Genomic DNA, 17,797 nt, shown 5'->3' with positions numbered 1-17,797 from the left:
TGTGGTGCCAATCAAGAGGATTGCTCTGTCCTGGATGGTGTCAAGCTTCTTGAATACTGTTGGAGCTGTACCCATCAAGGCAAGTGGAGAGCATTCCATCATACTCCCAACTTGAGTCTTGAATATGTTTGGGAAATCAGGAGCTGAGTTCCTTGTAGAAATTTGTTGGCTGAGAAAAAATATTAATTAAGAAATGGAAAAATTCCCTAACTTTATTTTTCTGAACAGTGACAAAGAAACTCTTCTGCCTATTTGAATAGATAACTTGTTCTTTGTTTTTAAAGGCTTACCTGAAAATTAGATCTTTCATCAATTCAACAATCCCTCAGTACTTTGCTGGAATGTTAATCTGGGATATGTGGTCTGTTCTTTGCAGTGACCTTTAAACCTACAACCTTCTGACTCAATTACTGTTACTGAAACACTGAAGCTGGGGTAGAGACCCAAATTAAATTTAAATGCTAGCAGAAACCAGGAGATGAGGAGCAGGAACTTGGGAGTTTAGAGTGTCTGTCTCAGCATGAGAAGATATTGACAAATTTTGAAAAAAAAGATATTGAGTAATTAGTGCTGGTAATGAAGAATATCAGCACATAATTACTGGAAAAGCTCTCTTTGTCCTAAAATATTTGTATGATTGATAGTAAGGTGACGTTAGTAATAATACTCACTATTAATTGACAAAGATAAAATTTGTGGGGTGGACTTTTTCCCTTTGGGGGAACTGCCCTAAGACCCAATGGAACTATTACATGCCTGTGTATTGATGTTCTTGATACTGCTGGAAATCCCAATTTTTTTAAGTATCTTTACAATGTTTCATCAGACATTTTAGCAAATTGCCTCATCTCTGATTAGAAAGTAAATGCTGAAAAACAGATGATTGCTAGAGATTCATTTTCAACATTATTGTCTTTGTAGCATCCTTAAACACAGGTGAGGTGCCGGAGGATTGGAGGATTGCTCATGTTGTCCCCCTGTATAAGAAGGGTAGTGGGATATTCCTGGTAACTACAGACCCATGAGCCTGATGTTATTGGTGGGAAAGTTGCTAGAAAAGGTACTGAGGGATAAAATCTATTTATATTTGGAAAAGAATGGGCTTATCAGTGATAGGCAACACGGTGGGGGAAATCGTGCCTTACCAACTTAGTCGATGAAGGAAGGGCTGTAGATGTCATATACATGGACTTCAGTAAGGTGTTTGATAAGGGCCACATAGTAAACTATAGGAGAAAGTGAAGTCACATGGTGTGCAGGGTGTTCTAGCGAGGTGGATAAAGAACTGGCTGAGCAACAGGAGACAGAGAGTAGTTGCAGGGAACTTCTCGAAATGGAGAAAGATGACCAGTGCTGATCCACAGGGATCAGATACATAAATGATCTGGAAGAGGGCATTGTTGGTCTGATTAGTAAGTTTGCAGATGACCATGAAGATTGGTGGAGTAGCAGAAAGCATAGGGGACTGTAAAAGAATACAGGAGAATATAGATAGACTGGAGAGTTGGGCAGAGAAATGGCAGATGGAGTTCAATCCAGGCAAATGTGAGGTGATATATATTGGGAAGTCTAATTCTAGAGTGAACTGTATTGTAAATGGAGGAGCCTTAGGAAAAGTTGATGAGCAAAGAGATCTGGGAATTCAGGTCCATTGTACCTTGAAAGTGGCTGGACAGGTAGATAGAGTGGTCAAGAAGGCATATGGTATGCTTGCCTTCATCGGACGGGGTACTGAGTATAAGAGCTGGCAGGTCATGTTAAAATTGTACAAGATTTTGGTTCGGTTGCACTTAGACTACTGTGTACACTTCTGGTCACCGCATTACCAAAAGGATGTGGTTGCTTTGGAGAGGGTACAGAGAAGCTTTATGAGGATGTTGCCTGGTATGGAAGGTGCTAGCAATGAAGAAAGGGTGAGTAGGTTAGGACTGTTTTCATTAGAGAAAAGGAGTTTGAGGGAGGACCTGATTGAGGTCTACAAAATCATGAAGGGTATAGATAGAAATAAGCCTTTCCCGGGGTGAAGGATTCAATAATGAGAGGTCACGTGTTCAAGGTGAAAGGTGGAAAGTTTAAGGGGGATACACACGGCAAGTACTTCACACAGAGGGTGTGGGCATCTGGAATGCGTTGCCAGCAGAGGTAGGGGCAGGCACAGTAGATTCATTTAAGATGTGCCTGGATAAATGCATGAGTTGGTGGGGAGCAGAGGAATACAGATACTTAGGAATTGGGTGATAAGGTTAGACACTGGATTTGGATCGGCTGAGGCTTGGAAGGGCATAGGGCGTGTTCCTGGGCTGTAAATTTCCTTTGTTCTTTGTTCTTCTTTGTCTATAGTAAAAAGAGAAGTGGTAAAATAGTACAATTTACATAAAGTACACTCAAAAATTCCCTCATGTTGCCTCAGTGTTTTGATCAACTGAATCCTCAGTGGATGACTCAGGCCATGGGGAGAGGAATGAACTTGAAAATTGTTGGACTGGTTCATGAAAGCAATTGAAACCACTAGAAGAAAGAAGAGGATCTCCTTTTACGTTTTCATTTTTCGCTCATGGTGTGAGCTCTGCAACAACTTAAGTTTCCTCCCCCATCCCTTGAAACATTTGACAAGGCCTGGACTATCATCTCCTCAAGGAAACAGAATTTCCAACAGTGTAGTGTTCCCTGTATACTCTTCTGAAACTTAAGCTTAGCTTACACAGTTAAGTCTCTGGTATGTGGCTTGAAGCAACAATCTTTTTTGAGTCACAGTCAAGTAGTACAACTGAAACAAGGCCAACAGATTTGAGTTATGACAAAAGGCTAGATAGGCTGCGACTTTTCTTGGTGGAACATGGGAGGCTGAGAGATGACCTGATAGAAGTTTATAAAATAATGACAAGGTATAAATAGAATTGATAGTAGTTGTCTTTTCTGAAAGATGGGAGAATTTCAAGAAAGGGGGCACATTTTTAAGATTAGAGTGGTGCTGAAAAAGCACAGCAGGTCAGGCAGCATCCAAGGAGCAGGAAAATCGATGTTTCGGGCAGGAGCCCTTCATCAGGACATTTTTAAGGTGAGAGCAGCGAGATTTAAAAAAACATAAGAGGCAATTTTTTTTGCACAGGGTGGTTTGGGTGTGGGATGAACTTGCTGAGGAAGTGATGAATATGGGTGCAGTTACAACATTTAAAAGACATTTCAATGGATACACGAATAGGTTAGGTTTGGAGGGAAGTGGCCCAGGAGCAGGCGGGGGTACTAGTTTAGTTTGGAATTATGTTTGACATGGACTGGTTGGAACGAAGAGTCTGTTTTCATGCTGTATGACACTATGACTAACGTAGGACAGTTAATCTCTGAAAGAACAGTAATTTTCCAAGTTGTCTGGTTCAGAATCTTATGCATTACACAGGCAACTTGTCACAACAAGGTTTCATCTGCCAAAAGTATAAAATATAACAAAGTTCCTGTCCTATTGTAGCTATCCTGGTTGGACCATTATACCTACCTTACTATTTTACTGCTTGCATTTTCCTCCTAGGAAGTACTTTTGGAATGGGGACATGTCAAGTGAGCTTCCAAGAGCTGGTCCCAATGTGTTTGATGTTGCTTCAGTTCCACATTCTTAGTAATACTGCTTGTAACAAAATATGCAAGAACCAATTTATTAATTTATCCTTTTAAAAATTAAAAACAAATAGGAGACTTTCATTATGATTATCTGTAAATTAATAAAGAAATCCCTTTGGACTTTAAAGAGTTTGTACAATTTATTGTCATTTACATTTTGGAACCAGATCAATGACAGACTTACAGAAGAGAGAAACAGTTTAGCAGAAGTAATTCGTCAAGAGTTTGCAGACCGATTAGTCAGCACAGAGGAAGAAAACAAGCGGTTAAAGACAGAGATGTCTGAGATGAGAGCACGTCATCGTTTGGAAGTGGAACGAATCACTAAGGAAAAGGAAGATGAGCTGGAAGAGGTGCATAAAAGGTACGATGCACATTCTTTAGATTATCGGGATAGTCCAAATCCAGATTAATGTTTGAACATGAATATGAAAATATAATGAAGCCCTGTTCTTTGGCAAGTAATTCTTCACAATTTGTAATATATTAGTGATGCCGATTACATGTGCAATATCTCCTAGAGGGATGGAATTGAAAAGCAAACAAGTTACATTCAACTCCATTTGCTCTTTGGTTTGTCCACATTTGCAGTTTAATATACAATTCTAGTTGCATGTTATAAAGGGGCACAGAGCAGGTGGCAGAAAGGGTCATAAAAAGAAACACCAGAACTGAAAATTCATGCTTAACACAAAAATCTGAGCAGGCTGAAGCTGTTTGCACTGGAAAGAAGTGACAGATGATCTAATGTGGATCTTTAAGATTATGAAAAGGTTTGTTGATAGACAAAGGCAAATGATTACACTTGTGCTGGAGACTAAAAATAGGTGCCATAAAGATAAGATAATTGCCAATAAATCCAATCAGAAATTCAGGAGACAGCACTTTATGAGAATGTAAAATTCACAACCACAAGTAGGTGAAGTTAAAGGTTTAGATGCATTTAAAGGGACACTGAATGAAAAAGGATGACAGTTCTTTTTCAATAAGATTGGATGAAACAGGAAGTTCAAATGGAGCTAAACCAAATGACTTGTTTGTGTGCTGTACTCTAGATGTAACAGCAGCTCAATTAACATCTGCAATGGAGAGTTTAATTTTAGATTAGATTCCCTATATTGTGGAAACAGGCCCTTCGGCCCAACAGGTCCACACCAATCCTCTGAAGAGTACCCATGCAGACCCATTCCCCTCTGACTAATGCGCCTAACACTGTGGGCAATTTAGCATGGCCAATTCACCTGGCCTGCACATCTTTGGATTGCAGGAGGAACAGGAGCACCCAGTGGAAACCCACGCAGACACAGGGAGAATGTGCAAACTCCACACAGACAGTCACCCAAGGCTGGAATCGAACCTGGGTCCCTGGCATTGTGAGCACCAGTGCTAGCCACTGTGCTGCCCTAGAAAAGGAAGGTTTTCATCAGGACCTTTTTGGTGTTATAGTTTACTGGCTGAAATGTTGTTTCAAAACTCCTTCACCTTGCTTGGCAGTCATGTTATGATTTTTTTTATCATAGAGTAAAAGTAGCAATAGTAAAGAAAGAAGAAGCGGTGAATAATCTTCGAAAACAATACGAAGTGAGTATTTACTTTAAAATAGCTAAGCATTTAGTTTCTCACCTACTTTCAAAATTGTCACTGAGTACTTAAATTGAAGCATACAAAATCGGTGACATTTGGTAACGTTTTTGTCAGACTTTCAAATTTCAATCAGTCATTGCATTTGCTGTTGTGCTGCCTTAGTTCTGAGATATTTTAAAAGTGCAACAACCTGCCTTAAAAGAATGTTTCGTGATGTTAATGTATACTGTCATATTTTTGTATACCAATATGCAACCTCCACCACAATGTAACTATTCCCTCCTTTCTGATTTACCTCGAAAATATAACGTATCAAATTTAACCTGCTCAATTTCTAGTTGGGATCAGAATTTTTATTCAGTTTGAATGAAGGACTACTATGTTTAAATTTTTGCAGTTGACCTTAATTCCATCTTTGTTTCTAAATGCACTGTCATCCTTATCCAGTAATAACTATGGCCTTGGCCACCTCATTAACTGGTTTAATGTTGGATTTGATTGAGTACCTTGGCTGCCAACTCCTAGCACTAGGGTTTCACACCACTAAGTAAATCTGCTAGACACGCTCAGGACCTTTCTACCTCCGGGATCTTCCTTACCAACACAGCAAATTAACATTTGATTGATAATTGACTTTGGTGGTACCAATTCACAAGCACCTTAGGAGGGAAAAGCATGCTTATTAAGTATCATTACCTGTGAAGCTTTTCCCTAATTTTCTCAGTTCTGATGTTGGTTTTCTGGCTTCCCCATATGTGTGAAGCCCTGAATGGGCTACTTTTTAAATGGTGCTCAAAAATAGAAGCAACTTGCTAATTATATCTTCACTTGCTAGAATTCAGTCTTGCTTGGGTTATGGAATAACTGAAATTTTGACCTAGTCCTCATTCACTCCCCTTCTTGAATTACCATGTAACTAGATTATATCTCAAATTTGGAGAAACTCAGTCAGTCTGGCAGCATTCATGGAGAGAAAAACAGAGTTAACATTTCAAGTCTGATATGACTGTCCTTCCTGTACGAAGAAGAGTCAGATTGAGCTTGAAACATTAACTTTGTTTCACTCTCCACACCTACTGTCCAACCTGCCCAGTGTCTTTTGTATTGTCAGTTTTTATTTCGGATTTCCAGCATAGGAGGTGTTTTGTTTTCATTTTCTTTTAAATTTCTTGTAGACCATCCCCACTTGCATGATTCAATCAGTTGCCTTCCAATATCTGCCAGTTGGTATTCTAAGTTGTAACCTGCATTTATGGACCTTGTAGCTCTGAAGAATCTAATTTAAAGAGATCCTTGAGGTATTGAGTTCGTTGCTAATCAGGGCAAACATTTTCAAACAACTTCATTATAAAATCTTGAAGAAGTTTACATGTTACTGTTTGGGCATGGAAGTTACATTTGCCTGGTTCCAGTTGCCTCGAAACCAGCCCATATTCATTCATCCAGCAGTGTATGCATTTACTGACATATGAAACTCTCAGTCCTATGCTATTGTTAATTCAATTAATTTCAGTTGTAATTGATTACATCTTTATAGCAATGCCAATTGGAATGTGTGTCTTTTGTTGTTTGAGACTTAGGACTATAAAATAAATGATATTTGAAGATCCAGAGAAACAAGAGTTAGTTTTACAGCCCTTCAAGCCAATTCCAATATTCCATGAAGTAAAAAAAAAACCCTGCATCTGAGGAAGGGTCACTGGATCAGAAACATTGACTGTACTTTCTCTCCAGAGATGCTGCCAGATTCATTGAATTTTCCAGCTATTTCTGTGTTTGTTTCATCTGCATCTTGATTTATAGTCACCTATCTGTAACCCAGGATACCCTTACCTGATTTACTTAGAGAGGTCTAAATCTGGAACTTGCAACCACATTAAGCAGTTGAGTTGAATTGCATAGCTGAATCTAAAGGAACTCTAGAAAATGGAATGGAAGGATATATTGATAGGCTAAAATTAAATAAAAGAAGTAGAAATATTGGAATGTGACACCAAATGGTGTGATTCTGTACTGTAAATTCAGTGAACACATGCACTAGTATCACCGGCTGCCAGGCTTTTGAAATTTGTTGCCCTTTATGTGAGAAACTATGTGAAGATTTCATTCACAACTGGCTTAGCCTCATACAGGTCTTTGTGCTGAGAGGGGTCATGAATTATGATTTGAAAACTTTCCTTAACCTACAATGACTGTACTTTATGATACGAAGATAGGTGGAGTTGTGGACAGTGAGGAGGGCTGTTGTCGGCTGCAGAGGGACTTAGATATGATGCAGAGCTGGGCTGAGGAGTGGCAGATGGAGTTCAACCCTGCCAAGTGTGAGGTTGTCCATTTTGGAAGAACAAATAAGAATGCGGAATACAGGGTTAATGGTAGGGTTCTTAGTCAGGTGGAGGAACAGAGGGATCTTGGGGTCTATGTACATAGATCTTTGAAGGTTGCCACTCAGGTGGATAGAGTTTGTAAGAAGGCCTATGGAGTATTATCGTTCATAAGCAGAGGGATTGAATTCAAGAGTCGTGAAGTGATGTTACAGCTGTACAGGACTTTGGTTAGGCCACAGTTGGAGTACTGTGTGCAGTTCTGGTCGCCTCACTTTAGGAAAGATGTGGAAGCTTTGGAGAGGGTGCAGAGAAGATTTACCAGGATGTTGCCGGGAATGGAGAGGAAGTCGTACGAGGATAGGTTGAGAGTTCTCGGCCTTTTCTCGTTGGAACGGCGAAGGATGAGGGGTGACTTGATAGAGGTTTATAAGATGATCAGAGGAATAGATAGAGTAGACAGTCAGAAACTTTTTCCCCGGCTACAACAGAGTGTTACAAGGGGACATAAATATAAGGTGAAGGGTGGAAGGTATAGGGGAGATGTCAGGGGTGGGTTCTCTACCCAGAGAGTGGTGGGGGCATGGAATGCGCTGCCTGTGGAAGTGGTAGAGTCAGAATCTTTGGTGACCTTTAAGCAGCAATTGGATAGGTACATGGATGGGTACTTAATCTAGGTTAGAAGTTCGGCACAACATCGTGGGCCGAAGGGCCTGTTCTGTGCTGTATTGTTCTATGTTCTATGTTCTATGTTCTACAATGATGCAGAGTGTCACTAATATTATATAAAGCTGCAGAAACTAGCCCTTTAGTCACTGAACACTGCAGTTAATTGCTTTCAAGCTATTTTCAAATGTTCATTACATTTTGGCAAGAAACTATTTTTAATTCTTGTGCATCATCATTTTTCTGTGTTTAGGCAGCACATAAAAGAGCTGATCATCTTGAAGCCCTGCTTGAACAACAAAGAAAGCAACTCATTGGCAAATGAACATGGAGACCATTAAAGCAGACTGATGAGACCATAAACCTCACGCTGCGAGTATTTGCACCGTCGAGTTGCATAAGTGAGATGCGCAAGTGTCATGATTTGTGCAAATGCCAACAGAATTAATTTAATGTTTGTTTTTGATCAATAATCTCATGTAGTTTAACTGTCCAAATCAAACATTTTAGCTAAATGGTCTTTTTTAAAAAACTTTTTTTTATTTTTCTACATTATGTATCGTAATATTTTTCTCAAATTGCAGCCCTTATTTTGTATGTTAGCTGTAATGTTTAGCATGACAGAATTTATAAAGCGTTTCAATTAGTTTCATTATTGCACAAAATCTCTTGTAATTAAATGACTCTTTTCTTTGACCCACTTTTGTTTCATTTTGGTTGGAAACACTTACTTGAATTCAAGAAATTCTGTGCCAATTAAACTGATAAATAACTGCCAATAAAGCTTTTTCCCCACAATCTAATTATTTCTAAACAAACCACATCTGAAGAAGAGTCATATCAGAATCAGAACATTAGCTGAGTTTCTCTTGCCACAGATGCTGCCAGGCTTAGTCATAGAGTCATAGAGATATACAGCATGGTAACAGACCCTTTGGTCCAACTCGTCCATGCCGACCAAATATCCTAAGTTAATTTAGTCCCATTTGCCAGCATTTGGCCCATATCCTCTAAGTCGTTTCTATTCATGTACCCATCCAGATGTCTTTTAAATGTTGTAATTGTGCCAGCCTCCACCACTTCCTCTGGCAGCTCACTCCATACATTCATCAACCTCTCTATGAAAATGTTGCTCCTTAGGCCCCTTTTAAATCTTTCCCCTCTCACCATTAACCTATGCCCTATAGTTTTGGACTTCCTCTCCCTGGGGAAAAGGCCTTGGCTATTTACCCTATCCAAGCCCTTCATGATTTTATAAACTTCTATAAGGTCAGCCTCTAATGTTTCAAATAAAATAGTCCCACCTATTCAGCTTCTTCCTATAGCTCAAACCCTCTAACCCTGGCAACGTTCTTGTAAATCATTGCTGAACCCTTTCAAGTTGTGCAACATCTTTCTTGTAGGAGGGAGACCAGAATTGAACGCAATATTCCACTGGCCTAACCAATGTCCTGTACAGCTACAACATGACCTCCCAACACCTATACTCAATACTCTGACCAGCATAGGCAAGCATACCAAACACCGCCTTCACTAATGTCTACCTGCACTCCACTATGACCCCCACACTCCACGGTGTCTTTGATCAGCAACTGCTGAGTTTCTTGAGCATTTTCTGCATTTGTTTCAGATTTCCAGTATCTACCATATTTTACTTTCCAATCACATCTGTTGTAGCTGGTCCAGAGCTTCTTTCTTGCAGGGTAGCCCTGCCAAGTTTTATCTCATTCCTGACAGCAGCAGCAGTATTATGGAGCACTGAGGTACACCACAACTTCCAGGGCAGCAGATGATTCAATATACTGAGGATTGACCATGTGACATCATTCTGTGATAGGTACAGTAGAAAATGACACAAGCTACTGTGCTGATCTTAATTGTACTGTGTGTACACCCTCAATGTATTTGGAGCTGCCTCCCTGAACCACTACAGTTGTGTGGTGTGGCTGTTTCCACTTTGCTCTTTGGCCAGGAGTTCCAGGGTTTTGACACATCAGCGAAGGAACAGTGATATACATTTAAGTCAAAAATAGGTGGAAAGGTGGGCTTATGAGAGGGATACAAACAGTTTACAGAAAGAAGTTCACAGGTTACCTAAGTTGGCTAATACAATATAATGTGGGAAAATATGAAGTTGTTCATTTTGGAAGGGAGAACCAAAGAACAATGTATTATTTACAGAAACAAAAACAGATGTTGCTGTAAAAACTTGGCAGGTCTGACAGCATCTGTGAAGAGAAAGCAGAGTTAACATTTTGGGTCCAGTGACCCTCAAAATGTTTTATTTAAATAGACAAAAAGCTGCAGAAAGCTGTACCTCACAGGAACTTGGAGTACCTGTGCAAAAAACACAGAAAGCTAACACACAGGGGCAGCAGGTAATCAGGAATGCTAATGAAATGTTGGCCCTTATTTCAAGGGAGTTGGAATAATACAGTAGGGAAGTCTTTTTGCAACTATACAGGGTGCCTGGTGAGATCACATCTGGCATACTCTAAGCAGTATTGGTCTTCATATTAAGATAATATATTATTACAATCATCGTAAATCCCTACAGTGTGGAAGCAGGCTATTTGACCTTTTGTGTCCACACCAACCCTCCAAAGAGCATCCTGCCCAGACCCACCTCCTGTCTCTGTAATCCTGCATTTCCCATTGCTATTCAACCAAGCCTGCACATCTTGGTCACTACGGGTACTTTAGCATGGCCAATCAGCCTAACCTGCATATCTTTGGATTGAGGGAGGGAACCTGAGCAGGCACAGGGAGAATGTGCAAACTCCACACAGACAGTTGCCCGAGGGTAGAATTGAACCCAGATTCCTGGTGCTGTGAGGCAGCAGTGCTAACCATTGAGCCACCATGCCACCCTTGGAGGTACAATGGAGATAGTTCAGAAATTAGGATGCTCCCTGGTATGGAAGGATTGTGTAATTGAGCAAAAGTCAAACAACTTGGGACTCTACTCATTTGAATTAGAGGAAGTGAGGTGATCTCATTGAAACATATAAGATTCTTCAGGGACTTGACAGGGTAAATACTGAGAGATGGCTTCCCCCATAGGAGGGTCTAGGACCAGTGGACATAGCCTCAGAATTAAGGGATGCCAATTTAAGGCTGAGATGAGGAGGACTTTCCTCTCTGATGGTTGAATGTCTTTGGAACTCATTGCCACAGAGAGCTGTGGTGGCAGAGTCCTGGAGTCTATTTAAAACTGAGATAGATCGATTTTTGATCAATAGGTGAATCAAGTGTTATGGTGAAAGACAGGATAGTGGATGTGAGGAGTGTTAGATCAGCCATGGTCCCATTGAATGGTGGAACAAGCTCAAGGGACCAAACAGCCTACTTCTGTTCCTGTTTCTTATGGTGTTATGGTCATAAGTCAGGATGGTGTGTGGTCTTGAGGGGACTTGGAGCGGGTAGTGTTTTCATATGGTTGCTACCTTTGTCCTTCTAAACGAAAGGTCATGGGTTTGGGAGATACTTTTGAGGAGCCTTGACCACCTCCAAATCTCTCACCATCCTGATTCACCACCGTTTCAAGGGCGGATACAGATAATCATTAAATGCTAGTCTGATCAGCAACTCCATATCCTTTGAGGAAATAAACAAAAGTACGGATTTCAGTGTTAATCTTGTAGATGGTACAAGTTTGTACTAGACAACATGTTTAAGGGATGGATAGGGTGCCAATGAAATGGCTGCATTGGCCTGAATGCTTTCAAAGTGTTTGATTGTTATGAAGTTGCACTCACCCAGGCAAATGGAGAGTATTCCATCACCTCCCCTGATTTATATCTTGGAAATGGTGGCAAGGCTTTGGCTACTAAGGAAATGAGCCACTCAACAACAACTTGTATTTATATAACAATGTTTGACAAAATATCCCAAGATGCTTCAGAGAACTGTTAGTGTGTTATATTTGGCACCAATCTACATGTGGCGATATTAGAAGGTCAAAGGAGTCGTCAAAGACCATCTTAAAGGTAAAACGGGAGGTTTAGGGACAGAGTTCCAGAGCATTGGTCCTTAACAGCTGAAGTCATGGCTACCAGTATCAGAGCAATTAAAATTGGGGAATCTGAAAGTAATTAGGAGAGTGCAGAAATCTTAGGGTTGTTGACTGGAGGAAATGAAGAGATTAAAACACAAGAATGCAAATTTTAAAATTACTGCTTAACAGGAACTAAAGTAGATTGGCAAGTACAGGAGGATGAGCAAACAATGTGTGGCACAGGTTAGGATAAGGAAACCGTTTTGGATGACGTGTTTCTGGAAGGAAGACCGTGGGGAGCTGACCAGGTAGGATTGAGATGACTGGATCTAGAGTTAGTGAGAAGGTGAATCGAGACAGGGACAGAATCACACCATGCTACTCAGGTGGATGTGGCCATCTTAGTATTGGGGTTAATTTGTGTTTTATAGTTCAACACGGGGTCAAATGTGGCATTAAGGTTCAAAACCATCTAGGTCAGCCTCACGGAGTTGTCAGGAATTGGGGTGGAATTGATGATGAGGGAGCAGAGTTTATGTCAGGACCTGAAGACAAAAGTTTCAGGTCGTCTGAATATATAATTGGATGAAATTTCTGCTTGCCACAGAATGCCCAGACTTGTGTAACCACATTATTTACTTGGCTGGTCTTATTAAGTTTTGATTATTGGTGCCCCGGCATTTTAATGGTGGGGCAGTTCAGGGATTGTAATGCTGTTGAATGTAAAGAAAAGTAAGTAGACTTGCTTTTATTTTTGGAGATGGCAATTATCTGACACTTGTGTAGTACATTACTTGTCACACAGTGGCATAAAGTGAATGTTGATGAAGTCTTGCTACCTATAGGTATGGATTGCTCAACTGTCTGAGAAATTATGTATGATATTGAACACCTTGAAAACATCAGTCAAAATCCCTATTTCTGACTGTATGATGGGGAGAAGGTCATTGATGAAACATTTGAAGATGGTTAGGCTAGGACCCTGACCTGATTAACCAAAACAAAGTCCTCGGGTAGGGATGTTCTTTGTCCAACAAATTCACTTGACTTATTTTGAGCAGTTTATAATTCCAGCTAGTTCAGAGTTTTATTCCCATTGATTTTGTTATGATCATAATGAAAATAGACTATCAGTATTCAATTGTAATACATTGACTTTAATACTGGAGTCATAAGCTCAAATGATTATTTAATAAAAACAACTGACTGAAAATGGTTGCTGCATTCTCCTGACAAGCTCAAGCAAATCAAATTTAAAGATATAAAGCTGGCTGTATCAATATTACCATATTAAACAAGATGCTATGTAAATAAATTTGCATCTCTTGTTTTACTCACACTTGTGTGATAAATTCACATATGTTGAGAGGTAAAATACAGCTTATAACTATCTAGCAATGACACAGACATCAGAATCTGCAAAGGAAGTGTGTACCAACAGCAACCTTGGATCAGCAAAAGAGGAAAGAAGCCAAGTGGACTTTCAGCTAGGATACTGCAAGTTCTTCCCTACATATCAAGCTCAGAAACTAATTCTGGGGAAAAAAGCAACTGGAAAACCATTGTTTTGTCAAGAAATCAATGTTATTCATGATGTTTGCCACTGCAGAGTAACCATCTGTCAACTCAAGGGCTATACAAACTAAGTTGTGGCTGCCTTTGCCTTCCTATCTGTATAGACACCATCCATCTGCTCCATCCTAGTTTTTAAATTGTTATTACTTGTGTTTGTGTTTGATGTCACATTTTCTCATTATCCTCTGGTTTAGCAGGTAATAAAATTCCACTCTCTTATTCAAAGTCTTGGCAGTGGCTCTTCTTCTTTTTGATCTGGTCAGCTACATTTAATGGAAGAATGAAAACTACATGCTTAAAAAAATACTTTAAAATATTTGATGCCACTGACTGTGAGAATATTAGAAAGAGGAGAGCTAATTATGCCTCCTCACCTGATTATAACAACTTCAGTTTTATTAGGGCTGCTTTAAACAATATTCAGTCATAGATTTTCTTTGATGTGAGGTTATTGTAATTAAGTGTTGTTTGATAACGATGTGATGGGATTGCTTCCGTCAACACATTGGTGGTAATTGGCACAGAAGGAGCCTTGTGGCATGGTGGTAGTATATTATCTCTGAGCCAGGAGACCTAGGTCATATCCCACCTGCTGCAGAGGTATGTAATAACATCTCTGAACAGGTCGATTCAAAAATATCTAACACTGTGATGATTGCTTCCATAATATAATGGTAGTAATCAGTGATGAGCCAATGTGGCAGAGTGGTAGTGTTTCTACCTTTGGGCTGCAAGGTTTGGGTTAAATACCCATGTGCTCCACAGGTATGTCATACATCTGAACATTTTGATTGAAGATAACTTGGATTTGTCCTGCCTTTTGTGCACAGGATATTCCTGGTCGATTTTCCATTTTGAAGAGTAGGTTGTGATGTTGTAGCTTTATTGAAATAGTTTGGTTTGGTGTACGGCTAGTCCTGCAGTATAAATCTTCAGCACTACAACTGGGATCTGTACAGACCACACCAACAGATGCATTGAACCTTGATATCACATGGAGTGAATCTGATTAACTAAAGATTGGCACACCAGAAAAGTGATTGTTCCACACAGAATGATAGTATAATCAGTGTGATGATAGAATTTCATCTCTGCAAGGATTTGTGTGGTGATCACTGCAGCAGCATTGTCAAAGAGAAATGTCTCTGTGACATGTAATTTGGTGACGACAAGACCACACAGTTTTTCTCTTGTGTTGGTTCCCTCATGATCTGAGGTAAAAACAATGACTGCAGATGCTGGAAACCAGATTCTGGATCAGTGGTGCTGGAAGAGCACAGCAATTCAGGCAGCATCCGAAGACAGGCAAAATCGACGTTTCGGGCAAAAGCCCTTCATCAGGAATAAAGGCAGAGAGCCTGAAGCGTGGAGAGATAAGCTAGAGGAGGGTGGGGGTGGGAGAGAGTGGCATAGAGTACAATAGGTCAGTGGGGAAGGAGATGAAGGTGATAGGTCAGGGAGGAGAGGGTGGAGTGGATAGGTGGAAAAGGAGCTGGGCAGGTCGGACAAGTCCGGACAGGTCATGATCCCTCATGATCTGGCCTATTCTGGAAAATATGTCTTTTGAAGTTTGTTCAGCAGTATGATGATTGATTCACTCTCTGGGAAAGAAGCTCCCATGCTGAATTGAGTTTGTGCCTTACTACCTTCAGTGCTTTTTCTAAATGCTCCTCAAGATGGAGGAGAAATCAGCATCGTGTTTCCTTGTTCATGTTTGATCTGATGTTGTTCACTTTGCTGGGATCTGAAGTCAATGTTGAATACTTCCAAGGCCACCATCCCGAGTGTCACTGTATCGCCACATCTGGTGGGTCAGTCCTGCTATAATATATGCAAGGATGATAATGAAGACGTTTGGGAGGCTGGTTGGAAGTTCAGATGTTGCGAGAATGACTATTTCAGCCTGCTGCTTGAGCACTGTCTGATGCAATAGCTCAAAGACCCGTACATTCTCAGATGTTAATGAGGAGGACTTTTCTAGTTGTCTGATCTGGGTGTGCCTTTGTCACATTCAAATCCAGTACCAAAATGAAGCAAAATGTTTCAAATCTTCTGCAAGCCACTCTGCATCAGTGAATGTCTTTTAAGACTAAATTCTTGTTGACTTATCTTGTACTCCAGGTATGTTAACTTAATTCTTTTGTGATGTTCTTAATTATTACTAATTATGGTAAAGTTGCCACAGTCTTACCAGACCATTAGAGAGAGGTAACTGGTGATGGTTTTAATTTGGGGACCACTATGCCCCTAGTGAGGGGAAAACTGGAGAAGGAGAATCCTTCATGGAATCCCTACAGTGTGGAAGCAGGCCATTATCCCATCAAATTCACACTGACCATCCAAAGAGCATCCCGCTCCCCCACATGCACACTCACATACACACACCCCCCACCCGACCCTATCTCTGTAACCCTCCATTTCCCATGGCTAAACTATCTAGTCCACACAGCCTGGAATCTATGAACAATTTAGCATGATCAATCCACCTTACATGCACACCTTTGGACTATGGGAGGAAACTGGCGCACCCAGAGGAAACCCACGCAGACACTGGGAGAATGGGTAAACTCCACACATACAGTCACCCGAGGCTGGACTGAAACCTGGGTCCCAGGTGCAGTGAGGCACCAGTGCTAACCTGAACAGCTGTGGGAGTTGAACCCATGCTATTGGCATCCCTTTACATTGTATAACATTCTAATCCTGAAACATGAAATTACATGGTTTTGCCATTTTTCTGTGAAATTTATGATTCGATGGTCACATTGAATGTTTACCATTGGCAAGATATTTTGTAACAAAGGTATTCAATTTTCACTCAATATAATTTTGATATTACTAACATGGGAATTAAAGTCTAATAGGTACTATCTGTCAAATAGTTAGCAAGTGTATGAAGTATAGTTGAAACAATAGTTTTACAAATAAAATAAAACTTTTATTTACAACTTTGAATGAAATGTGGGCTTTTTCAGTGCATTTGAGACACAATTTGGAATTGGATATATCAGTAGTTAATTGTGGACATTTTAAAACAAATTGTATAAAGTTTATTCCCATTTTATGCTGCTAAATTGAATGCATAACTGTGTCTAGTAACACAGAGTACGATTACATTAATTATATTAACCTGAATATCTTATTTCATTAACAGTGCAATGTATTGGAAGGTTCTTGCTGTGGCATTTGGTATGATATTTGATGTGGAATTGCAATGACAATTTCAAATCAAAGCAAGTTACATAAAATCAAATTGATGGATGGAGGTTTAATAGATTTGCATTACACAAACAAGATTCATAAACAGGAATTTACATTGTTCTTCTGAACGTTTTTTCCCTAAAAAGGGTTATAGAGAAACAAATACATTGGGAACAATACAGTGGCAATAGTAGTTAACACAGAAGGGAGTTGGAATTCCTTTACTCTGTGGGATGTTTTACTCTTATCTTCAAAATTCACGATTTCTGTTCCATGAAAACGAACAAAAAAACAGGAGTGTTTGCCAACTTAAATCATAACGTTTCATCATGATGTTAGCACAGAACTCTGAATTTAGCTTGGAATGTGCCCAAATATCAGTCATTAAACTTGAGGGATTCTGCTGATTTATGGTTGTCAGTTTTGTAGCTGATCCTGAAAAATACATTAAATCTATAATTTGTTTTGGCTTACAATATTTTGATTCAAGTGCAATATGGTATTCTGCATAAAGTATTGGGATAAAAGTCTCTCTCTCTAGGTTATAAGAATTAGGTATCAATGAGATAAACATGAACAATCAGCCTATTTCAGTTGTAAAATATAAACTACTTGAGTTTGGCACTCTTCATTCAGATTCAGCAACTGGATGAGAAATGAAAATATCCATTATCTTCTGAAAGTAGGGCAATGGAAAACCTTTACATTCTTAAAGCAGTTTATGTTTAATTTCCAGAGCTTGTGGCTCTGTTCTTGGGGCAATGTCTGAGTCATGATCTGTGTTTTAAATTATTGACCCTGATTTTGATTAATAATGAATATGAGACATGGCATG

General features: G+C 39.8%; 1 protein-coding gene across 4 annotated transcripts in view; it reads left to right on the top strand.

Moving 5' to 3' along the window:
* The window catches only part of cep131 (centrosomal protein 131), a 131,900-nt gene extending 123,015 nt beyond the window's left edge, over positions 1–8,885 (top strand). For all 4 annotated transcript variants that reach the window (XM_043714982.1, XM_043714981.1, XM_043714980.1 and 1 more), the window contains 3 exons: positions 3,783–3,979; positions 5,136–5,196; positions 8,443–8,885. In XM_043714982.1, the coding sequence (XP_043570917.1) occupies positions 3,783–3,979; positions 5,136–5,196; positions 8,443–8,514 (330 nt within the window). In that variant the 3' untranslated portion in view covers positions 8,515–8,885. The remainder of the gene's footprint in view (positions 1–3,782; positions 3,980–5,135; positions 5,197–8,442) is intronic.
* Positions 8,886–17,797: the final 8,912 nt, after the last annotated feature.

This window comes from Chiloscyllium plagiosum, chromosome 24 (assembly GCF_004010195.1).
Source record: "Chiloscyllium plagiosum isolate BGI_BamShark_2017 chromosome 24, ASM401019v2, whole genome shotgun sequence".
NCBI lineage: Eukaryota > Metazoa > Chordata > Chondrichthyes > Orectolobiformes > Hemiscylliidae > Chiloscyllium > Chiloscyllium plagiosum.
This window is presented reverse-complemented; position numbering and strand designations above follow the sequence as displayed.